The sequence below is a fragment of the Mustelus asterias genome, chromosome 6 (genome assembly GCF_964213995.1).
Source record: "Mustelus asterias chromosome 6, sMusAst1.hap1.1, whole genome shotgun sequence".
NCBI classification, from domain to species: domain Eukaryota; kingdom Metazoa; phylum Chordata; class Chondrichthyes; order Carcharhiniformes; family Triakidae; genus Mustelus; species Mustelus asterias.
The window spans coordinates 110,401,565-110,429,404 of record NC_135806.1 but is presented as its reverse complement, the minus strand read 5'-3'; the positions used below and the strand labels follow the sequence as shown (position 1 = coordinate 110,429,404).

Genomic DNA, 27,840 nt, shown 5'->3' with positions numbered 1-27,840 from the left:
ATCTTATACACCACTATCAAATCTCCCCTCAGTCTTCTACGCTCCAGGGAATAAAGTCCCAACCTATTCAATCTCTCTCTGTAACTCAGCTTCTCAAGACCCGGCAACATCCTTGTGAACCTTCTCTGCACTCTTTCAACCTTATTTACATCCTTCCTGTAACTAGGTGACCAAAACTGTACACAATACTCTAAATTCGGCCTCACCAATGCCTTATATAACCTTAGTAAGAAGTCTCACAACACCAGGTTAAAGTCCAACAGGTTTATTTGGTAGCAAATACCATAAGCTTTCGGAGCACTGCTCCTTCGTCAGATGGAGTGGATATCTGTTCTCCAACAGTGCACAGACACAGAAATCAAGCTACAGAATACTAATTAGAATGCAAATCTCTACAGCCAGCCAGGTCTTAAAGGTACAGATAATGTGGGTGGAGGGAGCATTCAACACAGGTTAAAGAGATGTGTATTGTCTCCAGACAAAACAGCTAGTGAGATTCTGCAAGATCAGGGGGAAAGCTGTGGGGGTTACTGATAATGTGACATAAATCCAACATCCCGGTTTAGGCCGTCCTCATGTGTGCGGAACTTGGCTATCAGTTTCTGCTCAGCGACTCTGCGCTGTCGTGTGTCGTGAAGGCCGCCTTGGAGAACGCTTACCTGAAGATCCAAGGCTGAATGCCCGTGACTGCTGAAGTGCTCCCCCACAGGAAGAGAACAGTCTTGCCAGGTGATTGTCGAGCGGTGTTCATTCATCCGTTGTCGTAGCGTCTGCATGGTTTCCCCAATGTACCATGCCTCGGGACATCCTTTCCTGCAGCGTATCAGGTAGACAACGTTGGCCGAGTTGCAAGAGTCGGTACCGTGTACCTGGTAGATGGTGTTCTTACGTGAGATGATGGCATCCGTGTCGATGATCCGGCACATCTTGCAGAGGTTGCTGTGGCAGGGTTGTGTGGTGTCGTGGTCACTGTTCTCCACGCGTTGGAGATCTCTACTGCCTCCCAAAAATACACAAGACAAACACACCCGGCCGTCCCATCATTTCAGGAAATGGAACCCTGTGCGAGAACCTCTCCGGCTATGTCGAGGGCATCTTGAAACCCATTGTACAAAGAACCCCCAGCTTTTGTCGCGACACCACGGACTTCCTACAGAAACTCAACACACATGGAGCAATTGAACCAGGAGCACTCCTCGTCACAATGGATGTCTCGGCACTCTACACCAGCATCCCCCACGATGATGGCATTGCTGCAACGGCCTCAGTACTCAATGCCGTCAACTGCCACACAAAGCTCTGTGGATTTTCCTTCGCTCTGTCTACCAAAGCAACCTCATGTCTTCTTTTAGCCCTCCTGATTTCCCTCTTAAGTAGCTTCTTGCACTTTTTATACTCCTCGAGCATCTGATCTGTCCCTTGCTGCCTGTACATTTCATACAACTCTCTCTTCCTCTTAATCAGTGTTACAATCTCCCTCGAGAACCAAGGTTCCTTATTCCTATTTACTTTGCCTTTAATCCTGACAGGAACATACAAACTCTGCACTCTCAAAATTTCTCCTTTGAAGGCCTCCCACTTTCCATTTACATCCTTACCAGAGAACAGCCTGTGCCAATCCACACTTCCCAGATCCCTTCTCATTTCATCAAATTTGGCCTTTTTCCTGTTCAGAACTTCAACCCGAGGACCAGATCTATCCTTATCCACGATCAGGTTGAAACTAATGGCATTATGATCACTGGATCCAAAGTGTTCCCTCACACATCCATCACCTGCCCTGACTCATTTCCCAATAGGAGATCCAATATCGCATCCTCTCTAATTGGCACCTCTATATACTGATGTAGAAAATTCTCCTGAACACATTTTACAAAGTCTACCCCATCTAAACCTTTAACAGTATGCGAGTCCCAATCTATATGTGGAAAATTAAAACCCCCTACTAAAGGGTGGATCAGTAAATTTGCTGATGACACCAAGATTGGTGGAGTAGTGGACGAGGTGGAGGGCTGTTGTAGGCTGCAAAGAGACATAGATAGGATGCAAAGCTGGGCTGAAAAATGGCAAATGGAGTTTAACCCTGATAAATGTGAGGTGATTCATTTTGGTAGGACTAATTTAAATGTGGATTACAGGGTCAACGGTAGGGTTCTGAAGACTGTGGAGGAACAGAGAGATCTTGGGGTCCATATCCACAGATCTCTAAAGGTTGCCACTCAAGTGGATAGAGCTGTGAAGAAGACCTATAGTGTGTTAGCTTTTATTAACCGGGGGTTGGAGTTTAAGAGCCGTGGGGTTATGCTGCAACTGTACAGACCTTGGTGAGACCACATTTGGAATATTGTGTGCAGTTCTGGTCACCTCACTATAAGAAGGATGTGGAAGCACTGGAAAGGGTGCAGAGGAGATTTGCCAGGATGCTGCCTGGTTTGGAGGGTAGGTCTTATGAGGAAAGGTTGAGGGAGCTAGGGCTGTTCTCTCTGGAGCGGAGGAGGCTGAGGGGAGACTTAATAGAGGTTTATAAAATGATGAAGGGGATAGATAGAGTGAACGTTCAAAGACTATTTCCTCGGGTGGATGGAGCTATTACAAGGGGGCATAACTATAGGGTTCATGGTGGGAGATATAGGAAGGATATCAGAGGTAGGTTCTTTACGCAGAGAGTGGTTGGGGTGTGGAATGGACTGCCTGCAGTGATAGTGGAGTCAGACACTTTAGGAACACTTAAGCGGTTATTGGATAGGCACATGGAGCACACCAGGATGATAGGGAGTGGGATAGCTTGATCTTGGTTTCAGATAAAGCTCGGCACAACATTGTGGGCCGAAGGGCCTGTTCTGTGCTGTACTATTCTATGTTCTATGTTCTATCACAACTTTGTGTTTCTTGCAGTTGTCAGCTATCTTTCTGCTTATTTGCTCCTCCAATTCTCGCTGACTATTGCGTGGTCTATAATACAACCCCATTAATGTGGTCATACCTTTCCTGTTTCTCAGCTCCACCCATAGGGCCTCTGTAGACAAGCTCCCTAATCTATCCTGCCTGAGTACCGCTGCAACATTTTCCTTGACCAACAATGCCACCCCCCACCTTTTATCCCTCTGCCTCTATCCCGCCTGAAACATTGGAACCCTGGAACATTGAGCTGCCAGTCCTGCCCCTCCTGTAGCCAAGTTTCACTAATGGCTATAATGTCATATTTCCATGTGTCTATCCATGCCTTCAGCTCATCTGCCTTCCCCACAATACTCCTGGCATTGAAATAGACACACTTACTTCAAAAGGTTATTTCCACCACACTCAACCCTTCCATTTGTGATTTTGCTTGAACTAACCTGTCTTTTTACCCCTGCTCCACTATCTGCTCTGGCACCCTGGTTCCCATCCCCCTGCAAATCTAGTTTAAACGCTCTCCAATAACACTAGCAAACCTCCCTGTAAGTATATTGGTCCCCTTGTAGTTTAGGTGTAACCCGTCTCTCTTGTACAGGTCCCACCTGCCCCAGAAGAGATCCCAATGATCCAAGAATCGGAAACCCTGCCCCCTACACCAGTTCCTCTGCCACGTGTTCATCCGCCCAAGCATCCTACTCCTACCCTCACTGGCACGTGGTACAGGTAGCAATCCTGAGATTACTACCCTCGGGGTCCTGCTTTTTAACTTCCTTCCAAGCTCTTTGTACTCACTCTTTAGGACCTCCTCACTCTTCCTACCTACGTCATTTGTACCGATGTGTACCACGACATCTGGCTGATCACCTTCCCACTTTAGAACGCTGTGCACGCGATCAGAGACATCCCTGACCTTAGCACCCGGGAGGCAACAAACCATGCGGGAGTCTCTGTCCCGACCACAGAACCTCCTGTCCGTACCTCTGACCATTGAGTCCCCTATCACTACTGCTCTCCTCTTCTTCCTCCCACCCTTTTGCACTGTAGAACCAGACTCAGTATCAGAGTTCCGGCTGTCGTAGCTTGTCCCAGGTGTAGCATCTCCCACAACAGTATCCAATTTAGTATACCTGTTGTGGAGGGGTATGGCCACAGGAGAACCCTGCTCTGCCTGTCCTTTCACATTTCCATTTCCACTTGTGCTGGCATATTGTACAGATTCCACATTGTTTGGTTGGGCAATTGGCACTACAACTTTGTAACCTGATCGCTCAAGTGGTTCCCCACTATAAGTCTGAGAAAGATGTATTTATTGTGTAGTTTAGTGGACTCTGACATCTTTAGCTGCTTCATGAAGGGCGAGCAGTAACTGACAATGGATTGTTTGGGGAGAAAAGGCTGTTCTGTCCACAGGAATCCTGGACACTTATTTTGCCGCCTCCTTTTTTAATGGATCAACATTAACTGCTTGATTTAGGATCCTAAATCGAATTTTTTAAATTCTCTTATTGTCCATCAGAACTGACCGGCTTGCTAAACCATTTCAGAGGGCACTTAAATGTCAACCACATTACTGTGGGTCGGGAATCATGCGACAATACCACCATGCCACCACCACCTCCTAATGAATTAAACTGTTTTCTTTCACTTGCTCTTGGATCTGAGTGACATTTGACAAGATCACAGTTTTTGTCCTTTTTGTCACAGCTCCAGGGTCCCGGGTTCGATTCCCGGCTCGGGTCACTGTCTGTGTGGAGTTTGCACATTCTCCTCGTGTCTGCGTGGGTTTCCTCCGGGTGCTCCGGTTTCTTCCCACAGTCCAAAGATGTGCGGGTTAGGTTGATTGGCCAGGTTAAAAAAAAATTGCCCCTTAGAGTCCTGGGATGCGTAGGTTAGAGGGATTAGCGGGTAAAATATGTGGGGATAGGGCCTGGGTGGGATTGTGGTCGGTGCAGACTCGATGGGCTGAATGGCCTCCTTCTGCACTGTGGGGTTTCTATGATTCTATGATTCTTTAGTTGCCCTCGGAGGTGCAGTTTTGTGCCGCTGATGCTTCCATAATCATATCACATGAGGTAGGGCTGGTTTAGTCGGTATTAGGATAGTAATCATAGAAACACTACAATGCAGAGGAGGCCATTCGGCCTATTGAGTCTGCACCGACAACAATCCCACCCAGGCCCTATCCCCGTAACCCCACATATTTACCCTGTTAATCCCTCTAACCTACGCATCCCGGGACACTAAGGGGCAATTTAGCATGGCCAATCAACCTAACCTGCGCATCTTTGGACTGTGGGAGGAAACTGGAGCACCCGGAGGAAACCCACGCAGAAACGGGGAGAACGTGCAGACTCTGCACAGACAGTGATCCAAGCTGGGAATCAAACCCAGGTCCCTGGGGCTGTGAGGCAACAGTGCTAACCACTGTGCCACCGTGCTGAAAAGGCAAGAAAGAAATTACAGTCAGATTGTTCCATTACTGTGGGAGGAAACCAGAGCATCCAGAGGAAACCCACGCAAACGATGTGCAATCTCCGCACAGACAGTGACCCAAGCCGAAAATCTAACCCAGGTCCCTGGAGCTGTGAGGCAGCAGTGCTAACCACTGTGCCACAGCGCTGCCGTAATGATATAAAGGGCAAAGTAGGATCATAATAGTCAGAAGAACAGAGCAGGGGCAAGAGTTTCTGTAGTGTGTTCAAGAGAATTTTCTAGATCGGCACATTTCCAGTCCAATGGGGAAGACAGTGTTGCTGGATCTGAATCTGTAGCCTGTGCTGAGTAAAGTGGATCAAGTATCAGCAGGAGAAGACTTGAGTTACAATGACTGTGATATACAGGGGGATAGTGGCGTAGTGGTATTATCACTGGACAAGTAATCCCAGGGTAATGCACTGGGGGCCCCACAGGTGTGCATTTCAAATTCAGTAAAATATCTGGAATTGCTGATTTCTGGTTCATTAATGTCCTTTAGGGAAGGAAACCTGCCATCCTTACCTGGCCTACATTTGACTCCACAGCATGCAGTTGACTCTTAACTGCCCGTTGAAATGACCTAGCAAGAATTAAAAATAAAGTTTTTTTGATTAGCTATCGAAAATTAATTAAGGGAGGGCCAATTTCAACTGGGTGAGAATGGATCTGGCCCAGGTAAATTGGTAATGGACTGGCAGACAGAACCATTGTAAGAAGTTTAACAACACCAGGTTAAAGTCCAACAGGTTTATTTGGTAGCAAAAGCCACACCTTAACCATACAGAACCATAACAGGACAACAGACTTTCTTTAAAGAGGAGATTGTTCATGTGCGTTGTGACAAGGGGGTGATGTAGGACAAACCAGAGCTCTTATCAAGAACGGGGTGAAGCAGCAAAAGGATGCATGTAGGTTGACAATGCAAGGGGAAAACCAGGCTAAATATAGAAGATTCAGAAGGGAAGCAGAAGAAAATAAGAGAAGCAATGAGAAATTAGAGTAGCTAACATTAGGGAATCCTAAAGTTTTGAATGAAGCCAATTAGAAACTTAAAAAGGGGACAAGCCCATAAAGGTGAGAGCATCACTGAGATACTAAATTTTTGTGTCTGTCTTTATCAAAGAAGAAGATGCTGCCAAATTCATTGTGTAAGAGGAGGTGTTAGATAGACTGGCTGTACTTATGTTATCCAACTGTAAACATAAACTTCTTTCCAGGTACTTGGTTTAGTATAACAAACCAAACGATAGGAATTGACTAAAATTCACTTAAACTTTTGTTTATTTAACACTTTAGGTACTAAACTTAAACTTACAACAATTGCAACACTTTAGCTCTTACACTTCAACTCTTAACTTTAACTTTTTAACTGAAAATGAATACTACCCCAGGTTTTGAGCGAACTGGCTAGATCTGTTCACGTTGTAGATTCTTCCTCATGGTTGTCCACTCTGAAGATGTTCTTCAAGGCACACTTGTGATGGTTAGTCTCAAGTCATCACTAGAGACAAAGTCTCAGAGCCCACCATTATTCTAAAACTGTCCAGAAAGTTCTTTGGCACTCAACCAATGATATCACTGGAAACCGATCACAATGTTCGATCATGGTCAATGAAGTTACCCATAATGCTCATCCCAAACTACACATAAGCCTCTCAGCCTTAATCATGTATGAACATGACGGGAAATCACTGCCAAGAAGTCTAGCATAACCCAAACAACTTTCCTTATTTGGTCAACACAGGAAGTGACCGGTCACAGTGCACAGGGCAGGTCACCACTTGCAGCAGCCTTCTAACCTGCATCTGTGTAACTTGACCAAAGTTCTCAGCATGCTTGACTCTCATTGTCACAATTGCTCCAGCAGCCAGTGCTGCCATTGTTGTTGTTGTCGTTGTAGCCGGCCCTCTGACCACAAGCTGTTGAGTGACGAGGACAGGATCAGACACATCTGAGATTACCAAAAGTAGAAGGAGTGGAAATTGTGGAGACACTGGCCATAATCTTTCAATGCTCCTTAGATGCTAGGATGGTGCATAGAGGACTGGAGAGTTGCAAATGTTGCACCCTGGTCCAAAAAGTGTTTTCAGGATAAGTCCAACAACAACACAGCAGTCAGCTTGATTTCACTGGTGGGAAAACTTTTATAAATGATATTCTGTGGCAAAAAGTAAGTCACTTGGATAAATGTGGATTGATTAATGAAACCCAGCATTAAGGGTGAACCTGTTTTAATTAACATGAGGTTTCTGATGAGGTAGTAGAGAGAGTTGATGGTCTCCAAAAGATGTTTGATAAAGCTTCACAGAACAGCCTTGTGAGCAAAATTAAAAGCTATGGAAGAAAAGACACAGTGATGGCATGAAGACAAAGTTAGCTGACTAACTGGAAACGAAGTAGTGATGAACTATTTGTTTGCGATTAGAGGACGGTGGGCTTCCCCAGTGGTCAACATTAGGATCATGGCTTTTCTTGTGCAGGGCGCAAGCCAAAATGTGGAACAATTGTGAACCATAGTATTGCTTTTTTTTAAAAAAGCATTTTGTTGAAGCTTTTCATCTTGCACTCATCAGGACAGTCACAAAAATACCAGTGTTGGGGGAAACAACAACTTGATACTGTATACGAAGAGTGCTGATTGATTGGTAGAGAAAGTGGCGTTTGAGATCCCGGCCTTATGACATAGAATACAAGAGCAAGGAAATTATGATGAATCTTTACAAAACACTATTGTGTCCATTTCTCTGCATCACCCTTTCAGAAGGGATGTGAAGGCTTCAGAGAGGGTGCAGAAAGGATTCACAAAATTGAGTGAATTCGGTTACATGGATAGATTGGAAAAATTGGGGTTGTTCTCCTTGGCTGAGAGATTTGATCAAAACCAGGAGAGGTCTGGAGAGAGTAGAAAGGAAGAGTTGGGAACCAAAGGGCACCGATATAAGATGTTTTGGCAAATCTTTTTCATGAGTGAAGAGTAAGGATCTTGAATGCACTGGCTGCGGTTCTTTTGCAGGTAGATTCAATTGTGGTTTTCAAAAGGGAGTTGGATGATTATCTGAAGGGAGAAACGTTCAGAGCTACTGAATGGTGGGGGAATCGGTGCAGGTAAGTATCACTTGCAGATAGCTGGCATTGACATGGTGGCCAAATTGCCTCTTTCTATGCTATAACCATTCCAGGATTCTGAATTGACCCAAAATGATGTGGAGATACTGGCATTGGACTAGGGTAGGCACAGTAAGAAGTCTCACAACACCAGGTTAAAGTCCAACAGGTTTACTTGGTAGCACGAGCTTTCGGAGCGCTGGCCCTTCATCAGGTGAATGCAGGATTTGGTTCACAAACAAGGCATATATAGACACAAACTCAATTACAAGATAATGGTTGGAATGGGAGTCTTAACCTCTCTACTACCTCTTTAAGACTCCCATTCCAACCATTATCTTGTAATTGAGTCTGTGTCAATACATGCCCTCTTTGTGAACCAAATCCTGCACTCAGCGCTCCGTAAGCTCGTGCTACCAAATAAACCTGTTGGACCTTAACCTGGTGTCGTGAGACTTCTTACTGACCCAAAATGAAGAAGGGGCAATAACGTATGTTCAGGTCAAAATGGTGTGTGACTTTGAGATGAATTTGATTGTTCCTGTCATAATGCTGCTGTTGTACGTGGTGGTCGTGGTTGCCTGGGCGAGCAGTGCTGTTAAAGTAACCTTGGTGCCTTGTTGCAGTGGCTCCTGTACATTGTACATAGTGCAGCAACAATGCTCTAGTGATACATTATCCATTCCTCTCTCAATTTTAACATTTCTATTGGGATTCTTTAACCCGAGTACAGTATCTAAAACTAACCAAATCTCCTTCAGCAGAGATGCCGCAACATATGCTGGACTCTTGTCGAGGCATCTTAATGGGCTTGTTTATTTTTCTGTAGATGTAATCTTTGTGTGCTGACTCCAGCAAGGTGTTTTGAGTTAATTCTGTAACATAAACGCAAAGGTGGCTTTGATGCTATCTCAAATTCACGTTTCGCTCGTAAATACAGCAAAGTCCCACCGTTTGCACCTTCCTGGTTTGCGGTTTCACTTGCTTGTGCTTTGTACTCTGTACACCGCATCTCCCTTTACGTGAGCAGAGTTCAATTATCTGCGATTTCTTCATGTTGAGGCACCTTCTGTTAATCCATCACAAATCGGTTATTCACACCTCAACCAGAGGGGCTGCCAATATATTTCAAGGCCGATGGGGCTCCATTTAATAAATCTGGGTGGGTGTATCAGGAACACGGCACAAGGGGATGGAAGCTTGAACTGAACTGACGGGCAGGTTCTTCACTGATTTATGTTGCTCGAGACTCCCTGTCTGTTGTATACAGGTACTGCACCACAATATTGCCCAAATCAATGCTGCCTCTGCAAGTCTGGAACCTATATCTGAATCCTATTCAAAAACCGTTTGCAAGATTTCATGGGAACGGAACCCCTGTGAACGGCGAGAGTTGACTATATTTTGTATTGGTTTCACTTTATTCCTGTCCGCATCATCATTATTTGTTGACCGTAAGAGATATTAATCATAGAATCCCTACAGTGCAGAAGGAAGCCATTTGGTTCATCGAGTCTGCACTGACCACAATCCCCCGGACACTAAGGGGCCATTTAACATGGCCAATCAACCTAACCCGCTCATCTTTGGACTGTGGGAGGAAACCGGACCACCCAGAGGAAACCCACACAGACACTGGGAGAATGTGAAGACTCCACACAGACAGTGACCCAAGGCCAGAATTGAACTCGGGTCCCTGGTGCTGTGAGGCAGCAGTGCTAAGCACTGTGCCACCGTGCCGCCCTGGAGGGATATACACACACACACACACACACACACACACACACACACACACACACACACACACACACACACACCCCCCCCCCCCCCCCCCCCCCCCCGGAAGTCCCCAGGTAAGGATTACCCGGCAACTGGCCAGGGAGTTCAAACTTCCATTGGGTATTTGCCCTGCAATTGGAACCATCCGGACTTCACTCTTCCATGTCCCCTGACACACCCTCTGTCTTCCCCTCAATCCTTTTTCTTCTCCATGCCCCCGATCTCACTCTTTTGTGCCCCCCCCCCCACCCCATCTCCCTTGTGCTGTAGAGTTAAGCACGGAAAATCACTGACCTTGCACACACAGCCCAAGGATGCACGCTGCCTTTAAACAAACGTGCACTAGGTACAACAGGATTCTCATCCGCTGTTTATTTTAACTTGGAGGTAGGATGTGATTGGGAAAGAAACATTTTATGCTAATGAATAATCATGGCATGCAAACATATTACAAGTCAGAACCTGCCACAAGCCAGCGTGAGATGCAACGTACCATGGACTTTATCTCTGCATCTGAACCCACCATGGGGGAATTCCAAATTTCACATCCTGCCTAATTCAGTCACCCCACACATCATGTTTCCATAAGCTCCCTAAACTGCTACCCCGCCCCCCCATATTCTGTTTGAAGGAACAGCCAGCAAGAGAATTCAAATCACTGAATCTCCTGTAATAACTTTTATTTTTATAGATCAACATGGGCTCAGGAGATCCTTTAATAGCAGAAATAATGAGCTCAAGTTCCTATTTTTTTCAGAATTGACAATTGATAGTTTAATGTGAGGAAATGAAAATTTAAATGTTTAAGAAACTGGATTTTTTTGCCATAAATTTAATAATGTAATGGTTTTGATACCTAGACTTCTCTTTTCTCCCTGCTCTTTCCCTCCTAAGAATGTTAACTCTGATCATCCTGAAAGGACCTTTTTACTAACTGAGTTTTTCATTCATTCGTCCAGGCTATGATTGCAAGCTGCCTCTGTGGTTTGAAGGAACATTACAGCAGAACCTGGTGTCCAGATATTAGTATTCCCATTGGCTGGAAATTCTGGCCTGTATTTATAGTCATAGAGGTTCTTTTATTTAACTTGATAGTTTGGTCTGGATTTTCGTGAGGTTCAAAGTATCCCAGTGCCATTTAAAAATCGCAGGTTGGGACCCCATTCCGGAATTTTAACCTCTCCACACTCCCGATTCTCGTTGGTGCGGGATAATGGTGCAGGTGACAAGCCCATGCCCTGCTTTACCAACCTGGCTGGTTCCATTGTGCGGGTAAACATCCCATAGCCCCCCCCATAATTTTTGTGGAGTCGGGCTGGATTCTCCATGACTTGAGGTTCACAGATCTCAGAGGAGCCATGAGCCATAGTCTGTATTTGGGAACCTTTGGAAATTACGTCAGAAATTCTTACCTATGCCCAATCGTCTCTGTCCATCCCTAGTGGCCTCTTGCAGTCCCCATGCCAACTCATGGTCTTCCAATGCCCATACACCCAGTACACATTATGGACAGAGCCAATGAACCCTATAGTAACAATGCCATGTTTGAAACCACTTGGGGGGGAAAAGGCACCATTCACAATTTTAAAAAGAAATCTCTGGCGTTTCTACCATTCTATATAAAATGCCAATCAAGTAAACCATTAAAGTTTCAATAACACGAGCTTTAATTGACACCGCTTAAATATATTGAGGCATTGACAAAATAAATCACAGAAAAATACTTACTATAAGCACATAAAGGTGTCAATCAAGTTGCCAGTTCTCTCCAGCAATGTAAACAATGTCCCGCTCACATAATCCCTTTATGGATCTGGGCTCTCGATGAAAGTCTTGGCCTTGTTCTTCCCTAATTGGGGATAGTGATGCTGATTATGAATCATGAGCCCACAACACAGAGAAAGCACCATTTTTATTCCTTGGTCTGTACCCCAATTCAGTACATTTATGTGCCAAGTTTTCCACAGTTGTTTTACAGCCACCATGATGGTAATGTTTTTAATATTGACTTTGTAGGAAGCAAATGCGACACCTTCCTGACTCAGTGCTACCAGCTGCCAATACTGGACACTATCTTTGTGAGGAAGAAGCATCGTGGGAAGGGATACGGTCTGCAGATTCTGGAGGATTTTGTTGACTGTTTCACAGAGGATGCACTGGGTTTGAAATACCCACTCTCGCCCTCTATGTATGGAGGTAAAGTGAAATTGATTTTGCTTTGTAAAAAGGGGTTTTCTTGACAAATCGATACAGTAGAATTGTTGGAACATGTTGAAGCTTAGAAAAAAATTAACTGGTGGAAGTTCTAGTAAAATGGAATTTACTGCAGAAAATCTGCGATTTATGATCATTAAAATAATAATGATTAGTTAGTTCACTAAAATATACCAAAAACCCCTGCAGGAACACTCAAAACCTCACGTCCCGAACGTCAGTGTTGTGAAGTAAATCCCCTTGGCTTGATCATCAATCAAGTTTATCCAGAGCATTTCTATTCTATCAGCATCTTTTTCAGTTACTGCTGGTGTTGCATGAGGTTTCAGGAATGCATATTATCACAACAATAACCTGATGCAGGGGAGTGTCCTGGACCCAGACATCTTCAGTTGTTTCATCAATAACCTTCCCTCCAAGGTCAGAAGTAGGGTTGTTCACTGACAGCACAATGTTCAGTACCAATCAAGAGTCCTCAACAAATGATGCAGCCCGTGCCCATGTGCCTCAAGACTTGGACAACATTCAGTCTTGGGTTGATAAGTGGCAAGTAATATTCATACCACACAAGCGCCAGGTAATGACCATCTCAGCAAGAGAGAATCTAACCATCTCCCATTGCTTTTCAACATCATTATTATTGCTGAATCTTTCATCATCGATATTCTGGGGACTACAATGGACCAGAATATCAATGGACAATGGCAGCACGGCGGCACAGTGGTTAGCATAGCTGCCTCACAGTGCCAAGGGCCTGGGTTCGATTCTCGGCTTGGATCTCTGTCTGTGTGGAGTTTGCACATTCTCTTCTTGTCTTTGTGGGTTCCCTCCGGTTTCCTCCCACAGTCCAAAGGTGTACGGGTTAGGTGGATTGGCCATGCTAAATTGCCCCTTAGTGTCAGGGGGACTAGTAGGGTAAATACGTGGGGTTTTGAGGATAGGGCCTGGGTGGGTTTGTGGTCAGTGCAGACTCGATGGGCTGAATAGCCTCCTTCTGTGCTGTAGGGGTTCTATGAGAAGCTTGAGTGGACCAGCTTCTATAGATGCTGTGGCTAAAAAGAACAGGTCAGAGACTGGGAATTAAGCAGCAAGTAACTCCTTTTCTGATTTCCCCAAAGCCTGTCTGCCCCCATGTACAAGGCACAAGTCAGGAGTGTGATGAGATTTCCCCATCTGTTTGGATGAATGCAACACTCAAGAAGCTCAATGCCATCCACTTGATTGGCACCACATCCACCACCTTAAACATTCACTTCCTCCACCCCCAGGGCATAGTGGCAGCAGTGAGTGCCATATACAAGATGCACTGCAGCAATTTGTCAATGCTCCTTCGACAAAATCTTCCAAACCAGCAACTTCTACCACCTGGCAAAACGAGGGCAGTAGACTGAAGGGAATGCCACCACCTGCAAGTTCTCCTTCAAGGAGCACACCATCCTGAAATGTACCTATATTGCCATTCCTTCGCTGTTGGTGCATCATAATCCTGGAACTCACTCCCAACAGCGCTGTGCTGCACTTGTACTCCACAGACTGTAGCAGTTCAAGTAGGCGGCTCACCACCTTATTAAAAGCAATCGGGGGTGGGCAATAAATGCTGGCCTAGCCAGCAATGTTCATGTGTGCATTAATAAATTATTTAGCACCTTTAAAAATAGTAGAATGTTGCAAGGAATGTTGAAGGTGTTAAAGGAGGAGAGAGAAGCAGAGTGTTTTACGGGCAATTACAATGGTATTGGTTTAATAATTGAAGCAGTTCAGTTGCTGTTACAGCACCCTTTACCTCATTATACTCAGCTCCTTCATTTCTTCAGTTTGCAGGAAGTATTTGAACAATTATCCTGATGACCACAGCCTTCTCTGGGAGGTTGAAGGTGTTGGACACCCGTTCCAGCGAGTTTGTGTTGCAGACAGACTACTGACACAGACCTCCCCTGCAAAAGGTAATGCAGCAAACTTCAACTCAAACTGCCAGAGTCTTGGCCTCCTGATCTGATCTCTACCACCAATCTGAAGCCTACGATTGTTATCTCTCATTCCCATTCTCCCCATGTTAAAGCTAAATATATTTGCCATTTTGTTTTCTTAAGGGGGAGGGGAAACAGTCACAAGTCGTGGTACACATTGGTACCAACGACATAGGTAAGAGAAAGGACGGGGATTTAAAACAGGAATTTCGGGAGCTGGGCTGGAAGCTGAGAGCCAAGACAAAACATGTGATCATCTCTGGTACGTTACCGGTGCCACGTGATAGCGAGTTGAGGAACAGGGAGAGAGTGCAGTTAAACATGTGGTTGCAGGGATGGTGTAGGAGGGAGGGTTTCAGATACGTGGATAATTGGAACACATTCTGGGGAAGGTGGGACCTGTACAAACAGGACGGGGTGCACCTGAACCAGAGGGGCACCAATATCCTGGGAGGGAAATTTGATACGGCTCTTCAGGGGGGTTTAAACTCATTTGTCAGGGGAGTGGGAAAAGGAGTTGTAGTCCGGAAGTCAGTGTTGAGGGTGGTGAGGTATTGGGGAAGGTATCAAGGTCAAGGGTGGGTACCAGTAGACAGGAAGGTGGGTTGAAGTGTGTCTACTTCAATGCAAGGAGCATCCGGAACAAGGTAGATGAACTTGGGGCGTGGATTGGTACTTGGGACTACGATGTTGTGGCCATTACGGAGACGTGGGTAGAACAAGGACAGGAATGATTGTTGGACGTTCCGGGGTATAGATGTTTCAGTAAGTGTAGGGAAGCTGGTAAACGAGGTGGAGGAGTAGCATTGTTAATCAAGGATAGTTTAACGGCTGCGGAAAGGCACTTCGAGGGGGATCTGCACACTGAGGTAATATGGGCTGAAGTTAGAAATAGGAAAGGAGCGGTCACGTTGTTAGGAGTTTACTATAGGCCCCCAAATAGTAATAGAGATGTGGAGGAAGAAATTGCTAAGCAAATTATGGATATGTGTGGGGGTCACAGGGTAGTTGTCATGGGGGACTTTAACTTTCCAAATATTGATTGGAACCTTTGTAGGTCAAATAGTTTGGATGGGGCAGTTTTTGTGCAGTATGTGCAGGAGGGTTTCCTGACACAATATGTGGATAGGCCGACAAGAGGTGAGGCCACATTGGATTTGGTACTGGGAAATGAACCGGGCCAAGTGTTAGATTTGGTTGTGGGAGAGCACTTTGGAGATAGTGACCACAAATAGGTGTCTTTTGTTATTGCAATGGAGAGGGATAGGGCCGTACGGCAGGGCAAGGTTTACAATTGGAGGAGAGGTAATTATGATGCGATTAGGCAAGAATTAGGGGGCATAAGATGGGAACAGAAACTGTCAGGGAAAGGCACTCATGAAAAGTGGAACTTTTTCAAGGAACAAATACTGGGTGTCCTTGATAGGTATGTCCCTGTCAGGCAGGGAGGAAATGGCCGAGTGAGGGAACCATGGTTCACGAAAGAGGTGGAACGTCTTGTGAAAAGGAAGAGGGAAGCTTATGTAGGGATGAGGAAACAAGGTTCAGATGGCTCGATTGAGGGTTACAAGTTAGCAAAGAATGAGCTGAAAAAGGGGCTTAGGAGAGCTAGGAGGGGACATGAGAAGTCCTTGGCGGGTCGGATCAAGGAAAACCCCAAGGCTTTTTACTCTTATGTTAGGAATAAAAGAATGACCAGGGTGAGGTTAGGGCTGGTCAAGGACAGTAGTGTGAACTTGTGTATGGAGTCGGTAGAGATAGGCGAGGTGATGAATGAATACTTTTCTTCAGTGTTCACCAAGGAGAGGGGCCATGTTTTTGAGGAAGAGAGGGTGTTACAGGCTAATAGGCTGGAGGAAATAGATGTTCGGAGGGAGGATGTACTGGCAGTTTTGAATAAACTGAAGGTTGATAAGTCCCCTGGGCCTGATGAAATGTATCCTAGGATTCTTTGGGAGGCAAGGGATGAGATTGCAGAGCCATTGGCTTTGATCTTTGGGTTCTCACTGTCCACGGGGATGGTGCCAGAGGACTGGAGAGTGGCGAATGTTGTTCCTCTGTTTAAGAAAGGGAATAGAAATGACCCTGGTAATTATAGACTTGTTAGTCTTACTTCGGTGGTTGGTAAATTGATGGAAAAGGTCCTTAGGGATGGGATTTACGACCATTTAGAAAGATGCGGATTAATCCGGGATAGTCAGCACGGATTCGTGAAGGGCAAGTCGTGCCTCACAAATTTGATTGAATTTTTTGAGGAGGTAACTAAGTGTGTTGATGAAGGTAGGGCAGTTGATGTCATATACATGGATTTTAGTAAGGCGTTTGATAAGGTCCCCCATGGTCGGCTTATGATGAAAGTGAGGAGGTGTGGGATTGAGGGAAAGTTGGCCGATTGGATAGGTAACTGGCTGTCTGATCAAAGTAAGAAGTTTAACAACACCACGTTAAAGTCCAACAGGTTTATTTGGTAGCAAAAGCCACACAAGCTTTCGAAGCTCTAAGCCCCTTCTTCAGGTGAGTGGGAATTCTGTTCACAAACAGAGCTTATAAAGACACAGACTCAATTTACATGAATAATGGTTGGAATGCGAATACTTACAACTAATCAAGTCTTTAAGAAACAAAACAATGTGAGTGGAGAGAGCATCACGACAGGCTAAAAAGATGTGTATTGTCTCCAGACAAGACAGCCAGTGAAACTCTGCAGGTCCTTAGGGATGGGACACGCGCATCTCCATTAAGGACGGTCACCTCAGCACCTCACTGTACCGCAAGTCCACGGATAACCTCACGATGCTCCACTTCTCCAGCTTCCACCCTAAACACGTTAAAGAAGCCATCCCCTACGGACAAGCCCTCCGTATACACAGGATCTGCTTGGATGAGGAGGATCGCAACAGTGACCTCCAGACGCTGAAAGATGCCCTCATAAGAACAGGATATGGCGCTAGACTCATTGATCAACAGTTCCAACGCGCCACAGCGAAAAACCGCACCGACCTCCTCAGAAGACAAACACGGGACACAGTGGACAGAGTACCCTTCGTTGTCCAGTACTTCCCCGGAGCGGAGAAGCTACGGCATCTCCTCCGGAGCCTTCAACATGTCATTGATGAAGACGAACATCTCGCCAAGGCCATCCCCACACCCCCACTTCTTGCCTTCAAACAACCGCACAACCTCAAACAGACCATTGTCCGCAGCAAACTACCCAGCCTTCAGGAGAACAGTGACCAAGACACCACACAACCCTGCCACAGCAACCTCTGCAAGACGTGCCGGATCATCGACACAGATGCCATCATCTCACGTGAGAACACCATCCACCAGGTACACGGTACATACTCTTGCAACTCGGCCAACGTTGTCTACCTGATACGCTGCAAGAAAGGATGTCCCGAGGCATGGTACATTGGGGAAACTATGCAGACGCTGCGACAACGGATGAATGAACACCGCTCGACAATCACCAGGCAAGACTGTTCTCTTCCTGTTTGGGGAGCACTTCAGCGGTCACGGGCATTCGGCCTCTGATATTCGGGTAAGCGTTCTCCAAGGCGGCCTTCGTGACACACGACAGCGCAGAGTCGCTGAGCAGAAACTGATAGCCAAGTTCCGCACACACGAGGACGGCCTCAACCGGGATATTGGGTTCATGTCACACTATTTGTAACTCCCACAGTTGCGTGGACCTGCAGAGTTTCACTGGCTGTCTTGTCTGGAGACAATACACATCTTTTTAGCCTGTCTTGATGCTCTCTCCACTCACATTGTTTTGTTTCTTAAAGACTTGATTAGTTGTAAGTATTCGCATTCCAACCATTATTCATGTAAATTGAGTCTGTGTCTTTATAAGCTCTGTTTGTGAACAGAATTCCCACTCACCTGAAGAAGGGGCTTAGAGCTTCGAAAGCTTGTGTGGCTTTTGCTACCAAATAAACCTGTTGGACTTTAACCTGGTGTTGTTAAACTTCTTACTGTGTTTACCCCAGTCCAACGCCGGCATCTCCACATCATGTCTGATCAAAGACAGAGGGTGGTGGTGGATGGAAAATTTTCGGATTGGAGGCAGGTTGCCAGCGGAGTGCCACAGGGATCAGTGCTTGGTCCTCTGCTCTTTGTGATTTTTATTAATGACTTAGAGGAGGGGGCTGAAGGGTGGATCAGTAAATTTGCTGATGACACCAAGATTGGTGGAGTAGTGGATGAGGTGGAGGGCTGTTGTAGGCTGCAAAGAGACATAGATAGGATGCAAAGCTGGGCTGAAAAATGGCAAATGGAGTTTAACCCTGATAAATGTGAGGTGATTCATTTTGGTAGGACTAATTTAAATGTGGATTACAGGGTCAAAGGTAGGGTTCTGAAGACTGTGGAGGAACAGAGAGATCTTGGGGTCCATATCCACAGATCTCTAAAGGTTGCCACTCAAGTGGATAGAGCTGTGAAGAAGGCCTATAGTGTGTTAGCTTTTATTAACAGGGGGTTGGAGTTTAAGAGGCGTGGGGTTATGCTGCAACTGTACAGGACCTTGGTGAGACCACATTTGGAATATTGCGTGCAGTTCTGGTCACCTCACTATAAGAAGGATGTGGAAGCGCTGGAAAGAGTGCAGGGGAGATTTACCAGGATGCTGCCTGGTTTGGAGGGTAGGTCTTATGAGGAAAGGTTGAGAGAGCTAGGGCTGTTCTCTCTGGAGCGGAGGAGGCTGAGGGGAGACTTAATGGAGGTCTATAAAATGATGAAGGGGATAGATAGAGTGAACGTTCAAAGACTATTTCCTCGGGTGGATGGAGCTATTACAAGGGGGCATAACTATAGGGTTCATGGTGGGAGATATAGGAAGGATATCAGAGGTAGGTTCTTTACGCAGAGAGTGGTTGGGGTGTGGAATGGACTGCCTGCAGTGATAGTGGAGTCAGACACTTTAGGAACATTTAAGCGGTTATTGGATAGGCACATGGAGCACACCAGGATGATAGGGAGTGGGATAGCTTGATCTTGGTTTCAGATAAAGCTTGGCACAACATCGTGGGCCGAAGGGCCTGTTCTGTGCTGTACTGTTCTAAATCCATACATATTGGGAATTTCATGTGAATGGATGATTTCCGCAACTTGTGCTGTACTTGATTCCCATCAGGTGGGCACAGTGGTTAGCACTGCTGCCTCACAGCGCCAGGGACCCGGGTTCAATTCCCAGCTTGAGTCACTGTTTGTGCAGAGTCTGCACATTATCCCCGTGTCTGTGTGGCTTTCCTCAGGGTGTTCCAGTTTCCTCCCACAGTCCGAAAGATGTGCTGGTTAGGTGCACTGGCCATGCTAAATTCTCCCTCAGTGTACCCGAACAGGCGCCGGAGTGTGGTGACTAGGAGATTTTCGCAGCAACTTCATTGCAGTGTTCATATAAGCCTATTTGTGACAATAATAAATAAATAGACTTGAGATGTGTGCATTGCAGATCAAGTGTACAAACCATGGGTGGAATTTAATCCAGTCAACAGGAATCGTGCCTGCTGGATGAAGAGCCAATGAGAGCCCAAGTGGCGGGCCTTTCTGGCAACCAAGAACCCCAGGGCAACAGTCCTGCCCTCTTGAGAGTTGTCAGCCAATCAGAGGTCAGCAACTCTTCATTACAGGCCATGCCACTCAAGGAGTGGTGGCAATGCAATGGCCGGAAATGTACCCAACTGAGACCCTGGATCAGCGAGGGTCTCGACGGCACAAATTAATGAGAGCAGGATGCAGTCGGGGGGTGGGAGTCATAAGGGATGGGGTTCGGAGGCAAGGGCAGGGGTTGCGCCCCCCCCCCCACTCCCCCGTCCCCCAAAATACTTAAGTATTGGAGTTGTGTGTGACACAAGAATAAATAAGTGCATCAGGCATGGGGAGTAAGCGTGCCTCATTCATACTGCTCCTGAGTTTCAAACCATTTGCTTTTAAAGGCCTGCACAATTGGAAATATCATAAATCGGTATGCTGAATCAGGGTAATCAGTGCACCATTGGGAGCACAATTCGGCAACCTCAGGACAATGAGGTGACAGTCATGAGGGAACACAGATTCAAGGTGAGGGGCAGGAGGTTTAGGGGGATGTAAGGAAAAACCTTTTTACCCAGAGGATGGTGAAGGTCTGGAATGAGTGGTCTAAGAGAGTGGTAGAGGCAAGTTTCCTCACGTCCTTTTAAAAAGTACCTGGATGAGCACTTGGCATGTAACAACATTCAAGGCTATGAGTCAAGTGCTGGTAAGTGTGATTAGCTGGAAGGTCAGGTGTTTCTGTCATGTCAGTGCAGACTCGATGGGCCAAAGGGCCTCTTCTGCACTGTAGGATTCTATAAATGTTCCTGTTCTCTTTCCCATGGTATAGAAAAAGTGTTTTGCTAGTTTTCTGTGGAATATCTTGACAATCTGGTCATTTGTGTTGTCCTCAAGGTATGGATGTCTCGCATGCTGATGAACATGAAACACTAAGAGGAGAATCTTCATCCCTAGGCTTAACAGAGTGTGAAACTGGAAAGCAACCGTTTAACAAAGTGGAGAAGAAACCAAATGCTTCGGAGCTGTCTGTAGGTCCCATCCTGCTGAGTTTCTCTTCATACAGAATGGCTGGCATAGGGTGGGTTTGAGAGAGTCTAGAATGATGGGAACCAAGGAAATGGAGATTATTTTGTAGAGAGCAAGTCAGTCCTTAGTATCTTCAAAGTGAATCTTGTTGACTTGTTCAGGAATTCCTTAAGATTGTTTCATGAATGGTGATGATGAGCAGTGCACTACTGACTCCTATTTATTGAGAGGATTAAACTTGAATTTTTGTTCCTGTTGCAGTATAATTCTCCTGAGGAAACCTTTTTTTCATTTTCATCAGAATTCCCCTATTTCTACTTTGAGAAGTATAATTTTGAAAAATTATACAAGTTGCATTTGTTTAAATGAACATGCAAATTCAAACCACTCAACCAACTCACCTAAGGGGGGGGAAAGAAAGTGTTCAGTAGTTCATATTTTGAAGTAGAACAATGTACACGCAAAATAAAGGCAGAAAATTCTGCAAATATACAATTGGTGGCCTTCATCTGAAATGGACCAGCTGTGTTTTTTCCAGCAAATTTAAAGCTAGAGGATTTTGTTGCACATTGGGTAACTCAGTTAGCACAGTTACGCATTAAACTTATTCTCAAACCTGTAGTCGAGGGGGTGAATTTCAGCCAAAATGAATCAAACTCCTGATTCCTATCCTGTAGTCCTCATTGGAAAGTGTGAGGATATGGATTTTGGGTGAGGATAGGTTTAAGTTAATCTCTAAGGGCCCCATGATTGTACAGTAAACTGATGCTGTCTGGTCCCACAAATGAGCAGTGTGAGGGCTCTGACGAAGGGTTATCCAAACTCATTAGCTCTATTCTCTTTCCACAGATGCTGTTAGACCTGCTGAGGTTTTCCAGCATTTTCTGTTTTTGTTTGAGTGAGACTGAATGTCTATGCCAATTATCAGAGGTGCTGACTTTTGGATGAGATAAATTGAGACCTCAATTAGTTTCTTTGGGTGGATGTTAAAAGATTCCAAAACAGAGGAGGGAGATGAAACTGGTGTCCCAACATCAGTTAAATCCATTCATTGGTCATTTAACTGTTTGCTGAACCCTGCTGTTCCTAGGCCACTGCGATCACCTAATTACGACAGTGACTACACTTCTCAAAAGAACACAATTGGCAGTAGCCCTCTGAGATGACCTGAAGCTGTATATAATAAATGTATGTTTGTCACTTGAGGTGGAGAGAAGGATGATTGTGTAGAATCACTTGTAGCTCGGGGGGATCAGGAGAGGAAAGTTCAGAGGAATTCTGACCATAATACTATAGCAAGAAAGACGGTGGATTAGAGGAGAGTGATGAGTTGTGTATTCTACATATTTGAATGTCCTGATCAGGAGTGCAAAAGATGTTGGAAGAGTTTGCTCGCTGTGAGAACAACATTCAAGACTGGAGACTGACTGAGTCCTCAGCAGAGTTGAGTGTTATTGGGAAAAGAGGTATTGGGCAGCAAAGAGAAATGGAACTTCTTGGAGTTGGCTTTAACAGTGGAGGAAATGTGAGAATTCCATTTGAGATCCGAGGAGATGTAACCTTTTGCTAGATGAAGGGGTAGGGCCTTCAGAGATCAACAATGGGAACTTATCAGAGGCATGAAAGAATTGTCTTTTGAAGTGAGGGAAACAGTATTTTTATTGCCCTATTGAAGAGCCGAGGGGAGATCAAGATCTGGGTGATTGGAGAGTAGAGTTGAAAACATACAGGGTATGCACGCTGAAGTAAATTAATAAATGGAGAGGGGGGGGGGGGGGGGGGGGGGATTGAGTTACTGGATTGCTTATCAACTGAGAATAAGAAGGCTTTTTGATTTGATTTATTATTGTCACATATATTAGTATACAGTGAAAAGTATTGTTTCTTGCTGCTATACAGACAAAGCATACCATTCATAGAAAAGGAAAGGAGAGAGTGCAGAATGTAGTGTTACAGTCATAGCTGGGGTGTAGAGAAAGATTAACTTAGTACGAGGTAAGTCCATTCAAAAGTCTGATGGCAGCAGGGAAGAAGCTGTTCTTGAATTGGTTGGTAGATGACCTCAGACTTTGTATCCTTTTCCCGAAGGAAGAAGATGGAAGAGAGTATGTCCGGGGTTCGTGGGGTCCTTAATTATGCTGGCTGCTTTTCCGAGGCAGCGGGAAGTGTAGACAGTTAATGTATGTGAGGCTGGTTTGCGTGATGGACTGGGCTTCATTCAAGACTCTTTGTAGTTTCTTGCAGTCTTGGGCGGAGCAGGAGCCATACCAAGCTGTGATGCAACCAGAAAGAACGCTGGTTAGTTATGGGGATAGCTTTGGAGCATGTTTGATGTGTCTTTTGAAGGGTTCTAAGTCAAAGACAAATGATTCACCAGGGCATCCAAGAACATCGTTCCAGACATGTGGTATATCTGCAACAAAATCAGCCGTGTACTCTGATTAATAGAAAACAAACCAGCTGTGGTGGATTAGGCGAAACATTAACAGAAGATTTGATAGCATGGATGGTATTTGGGATGATGAGAGAACTTTATTTTGGATAAGGTAAACATAAACAAATCTTCAAGGTGGACTATGAATGTGTTTGAAGAGACTGTGTGGGATGGGGCTGTGCTTGGATCACATGGGGTACCCAGACGAGCACTCAGATCCTGTGCGGATCAGCTGGTGGGGATATTCACAGACCTCTTCAACCTTTCTTTACAACAATCTGAGGTCCCTATCTGCTTCAAGAAGACGACCATCATCCTGGTACCTAAGAAAATCCAAGCAGCGTGCCTCAATTACTATCGGCCGGTGGCTCTGACATCCATCATTTATGAAGTGCTTCGAAAGACTAGTCATGGCATAAATCGATTCCAGCCTCCCGGACTACCTGGATCCACTACAGTTTACCTACCGCCACAACATCAGACACCATCTCTTTGGGCCTGCACTCAACCCTGGAACACCTAGATAACAAGGACAGTTAATGGTAGGGCGTTGGGGAGAGTTACAGAACAAAGAAACCTCGGGGTACATGTTCATAGTTCCTTGAAAGTGGAGTCACAGGTGGACAGAGTGGTGAAGAAGGCATTCGGTATGCTTGGTTTCATCGGTCAGAACATTGAATACAGGAGTTGGGACGTCTTGTTGAAGTTGTACAAGACATTGGTAAGGCCACACTTGGAATACTGTGTACAGTTCTGGTCACCCTATTATAGAAAAGATATTATTAAACGAGAAAGAGTGCAGAAAAGATTTACTAGGATGCTCCCGGGATTTGATGGTTTGAGTTATAAGGAGAGGCTGAATAGACTGGGACTTTTTTCTCTGGAGCGTAGGAGGCTGAGGATGATCTTATAGAGGTCTATAAAATAATGAGGGGCATAGATAAGATAGATAGTCAATATCTTTTCCCAAAGGTAGGGGAGTCTAAAACTAGAGGGCATAGGTTTAAGGTGAGAAGGGAGAGATACAAAAGTGTCCAGAGGGGCAATTTTCTCACATAGAGGGTGGTGAGTGTCTGGAACAAGCTGCCAGAGGTAGTAGTAGAGGCAGCTACAATTTTGTCTTATAAAAAGCATTTAGATAGTTACATGGATAAAATGGGTATAGAGGGATGTGGGCCAAATGCGGGCAATTGGGATTAGCTTAGGGTTTTTTTTTAAAAAAAGGGCAGCATGGACAAGTTGGGCCGAAGGGCCTGTTTCCATGCTGTAAACCTCTATGGCACCTATGTCAGACTCCTATTTATTGACTAGCTCAGCCTTCAACACGATTATTCCCATGAAACTCATCTCCAAACTCTGGCCTGGGCCACGGCACCTCCCTGTGCGACTGGATCCTGAACTTCCTAACTCACAGACCACAATCTGTAAGGATAGGCAACAACACCACCTCCATAATCATCCTCAACACTGGTGCCCCACAAGGCTGTGTTCTCAGCCCCTACTATACTCCTTATACATCATGAATGTGAAGCCAAATTCCCCTCCAATTTGATTTTCAAGTTTGCTGATGACACCACCATAGTGGGTCAGATCTCAAACAATGACGAGACAAAGTACAGGAATGAGATAGAGAATCTGGTGAACTGGTGCAGCAACAATAATCTCTCCCTCACTGTCAACAAAACTAAGGAGATTGTCATTGACTTCAGGAAGCATAAAGGAGAACATGCCCCTGTCTACATCAACGGGGACAAAATAGAATGGGTCGAAAGCTTCAAGTTTTTAGGTGTCCAGATCACCAACAACCTGTCCTGGTCCCCCCATGCCGACACTATAGTTAAGAAAGCCTACCAACGCCTCTACTTTCTCAGAAGATTAAGGAAATTTGGCATGTCAGCTACGACTCTCACCAACTTTTACAGATGCACCATAGAAAGCATTCTTTCTGGTTGTATCACAGCTTGGTATGGCTCCTGCTCTGCCCAAGACCACAAGTAACTATAAAAGGTCGTGAATGTAGCCCAATTCATCGCGCAAACCAGCCTCCCATCCATTGACTCTGTCTGCACTTCCCACTGCCTCGGCAAAGCAGCCAGCATAATTAAGGACCCCACGCACTCCGGACATTCTCTCTTCCATCGGGAAAAAGATACAAAAGTCTGAGGTCACGTACCAACCGACTCAAGTACAGCTTCTTCCCTGCTGCTGTCAGACTTTTGAATGGACTTACCTTGCATTAAGTTGATCTTTCCCTACACCCTAGCTATGACTGTAACACTACATGCTGCACTCTCTCATTTCCTTCTCTATGAACGGTATGTTTTGTCTGTATAGTGCGCAAGAAACAATATTTTTCACTGTATACTAATACATGTGACAATAATAAATCAAATCAGGGTAATGGGAGGCAATCCATCTGGCTAGAAATTTTACTGGAGTCCAAAGAGCTAAGAATCTGGCCCAGCAGGGATAGAAAGTTGCTCTCTTTCCAAAGCTATTATGATGATTGAAAGATGTTATTTTTCTGTTTTTAGTGAGATAGAACAGAAAATAGAAAAGCTGAAATATTGAGAATGATCCGTCTATGGATGAGGTTGATGTTATAACTGGGAAGTCTTCCAGGGAGGATGAGACCTGTACAAGAAGGATGGGTTACACCTGAACTGGAGGGGCACCAATATCCTGGCTGGGAGGTTTGCTAGTACGGTTCGGGTGGGTTTAAACTAATGTGGCAGGGGGGTGGGAATCAGAACAATAGGTCAGCAAGCATAGAGACTGGGGACGAGCATGGGGCCAAGACGTGGCTGCCTAAGATGAAGAGCAATCTGGGGGAGGATGAACTCAGTGGGCCTGGAGGTCTGGAGTGCATCTGCTTCAATGCAAGGAGCGTAACGGGCAAGACAGACGAGCTTAGAGCCTTAATGCATGCGCGGAATTTGGATGTGGTTGTAGTGACAGAGACTTGGTTAAAAGGACAGGACTGGCAGCTGAATATTCTGGGGTATAAATGTTTCAGGCGAGACAGAGGAGGGGCTAGAAGAGGTGGGGGAGTAGCAATACTGGTTAGGGAACATATTACAGCGGTACAGAGGGGGGATAATTTGGAAGAATCATGTAATGAGACACTGTGGGTAGAGCTCAGAAACAGGAAGGGCGCAGTCACTATGCTGGGGGTATACTACAGGCCTCCCAACAGCCCACGGGAAGTTGAAGAACGGATATGTCAGGAGATGCTGGACAGGTGTAGAAAAAATAGGGTTGTTGTAGTGGGAGACTTTAATTTCCCTCATATAGACTGGAAATTCCTTAGTGCTGGGGGTCCGGACGGGGAGGAAATTGTAAAATGTGTCCAGGAAGGTTTTTTGGAACAATATGTTGATAGTCCAACTAGAGAGGGGGCTATACTGGACCTAGTACTGGGGAATGAGCCCGGTCAGGTCATCAAAGTTTCAGTGGGGGAACATGTGGCGAACAGTGACCACAATTCGGTAAACTTTCGGATAGTCATGGAAAAGGATGAGTGTTGTCCTATGGGTAAGGTGCTGAATTGGGGGAAGGCTAACTACAGCCGGATTAGGCAGGATTTGGTGGCTGTTGATTGGGAGAGGCTGTTCGAGGGTAAATCCACATCTAGCATGTGGGAGTCTTTTCAGGAGCAGTTGATAGGAGTGCAGGACAGGCATGTGCCTGTAAAAAGAAAGGACAGGAAAGGTAGGATTTGAGAGCCGTGGAGAAATTGTGGGTCTAATCAAAAAGAAAAAAGAGGCATACATAAGGTCCAGGCAGCTAAAAACAGATGAAGCACTGGAGGAATACAGAGAAAGTAGAAAATAACTCAAACAGGGAATTAGAAGGGCAAAAAGGGGTCACAAAATGTCCTTGGCAGACAGGATTAAGGAGAATCCCAAGGCATTTTATACATACGTTAGGAACAAGAGGGTTGTCAGAGAAAGAGTCAGACCCCTCAAGAACAAAGGAGGGGAATTATGCTTAGAACCCAAGGAAATAGGTGAGATCCTAAATGAATACTTTGCACTCACAAAGGAGAGGGACATGTTGATTGGTAGTGTCTCAGAGGGATGTGTAGAACAAATCGCAATTACAAGGGAGGAAGTGTTAGGTGTTTTAGGAAGCATTAAGGTCGACAAATCCCCAGGGCCAGATGCCATCTGTCCTAGATTACTGAGAGAGACAAGAGATTAAATTGCTGGGCCTCTAACAGAAATCTTTGTTTCTTCATTGGACACAGGTGTGGTCCCAGAGGATTGGAGGATAGCAAATGTGGTCACGTTATTTAAGAAGGGTAGCAAGGATAACCCGGGTAATTATTGTTCTTGAGAGCTTGACGTCTGTGGTAGGGAAATTGTTGGAGAAGATTCTTAGAGATAGGATCTATACACATTTAGA

The 27,840-nt window shown here is 45.4% G+C and overlaps 1 protein-coding gene across 1 annotated transcript in view; it reads left to right on the top strand.

Annotated features, from left to right (window-relative positions):
- Window positions 1-27,840, top strand: part of LOC144495068 (uncharacterized) — a 95,190-nt gene that overhangs the window by 43,850 nt on the left and 23,500 nt on the right. The window contains exons 6-8 of the mRNA XM_078214914.1: window positions 12,274-12,453; window positions 14,286-14,414; window positions 20,868-21,001. Of these exons, the coding sequence (XP_078071040.1) occupies window positions 12,274-12,453; window positions 14,286-14,414; window positions 20,868-21,001 (443 nt within the window). The remainder of the gene's footprint in view (window positions 1-12,273; window positions 12,454-14,285; window positions 14,415-20,867; window positions 21,002-27,840) is intronic.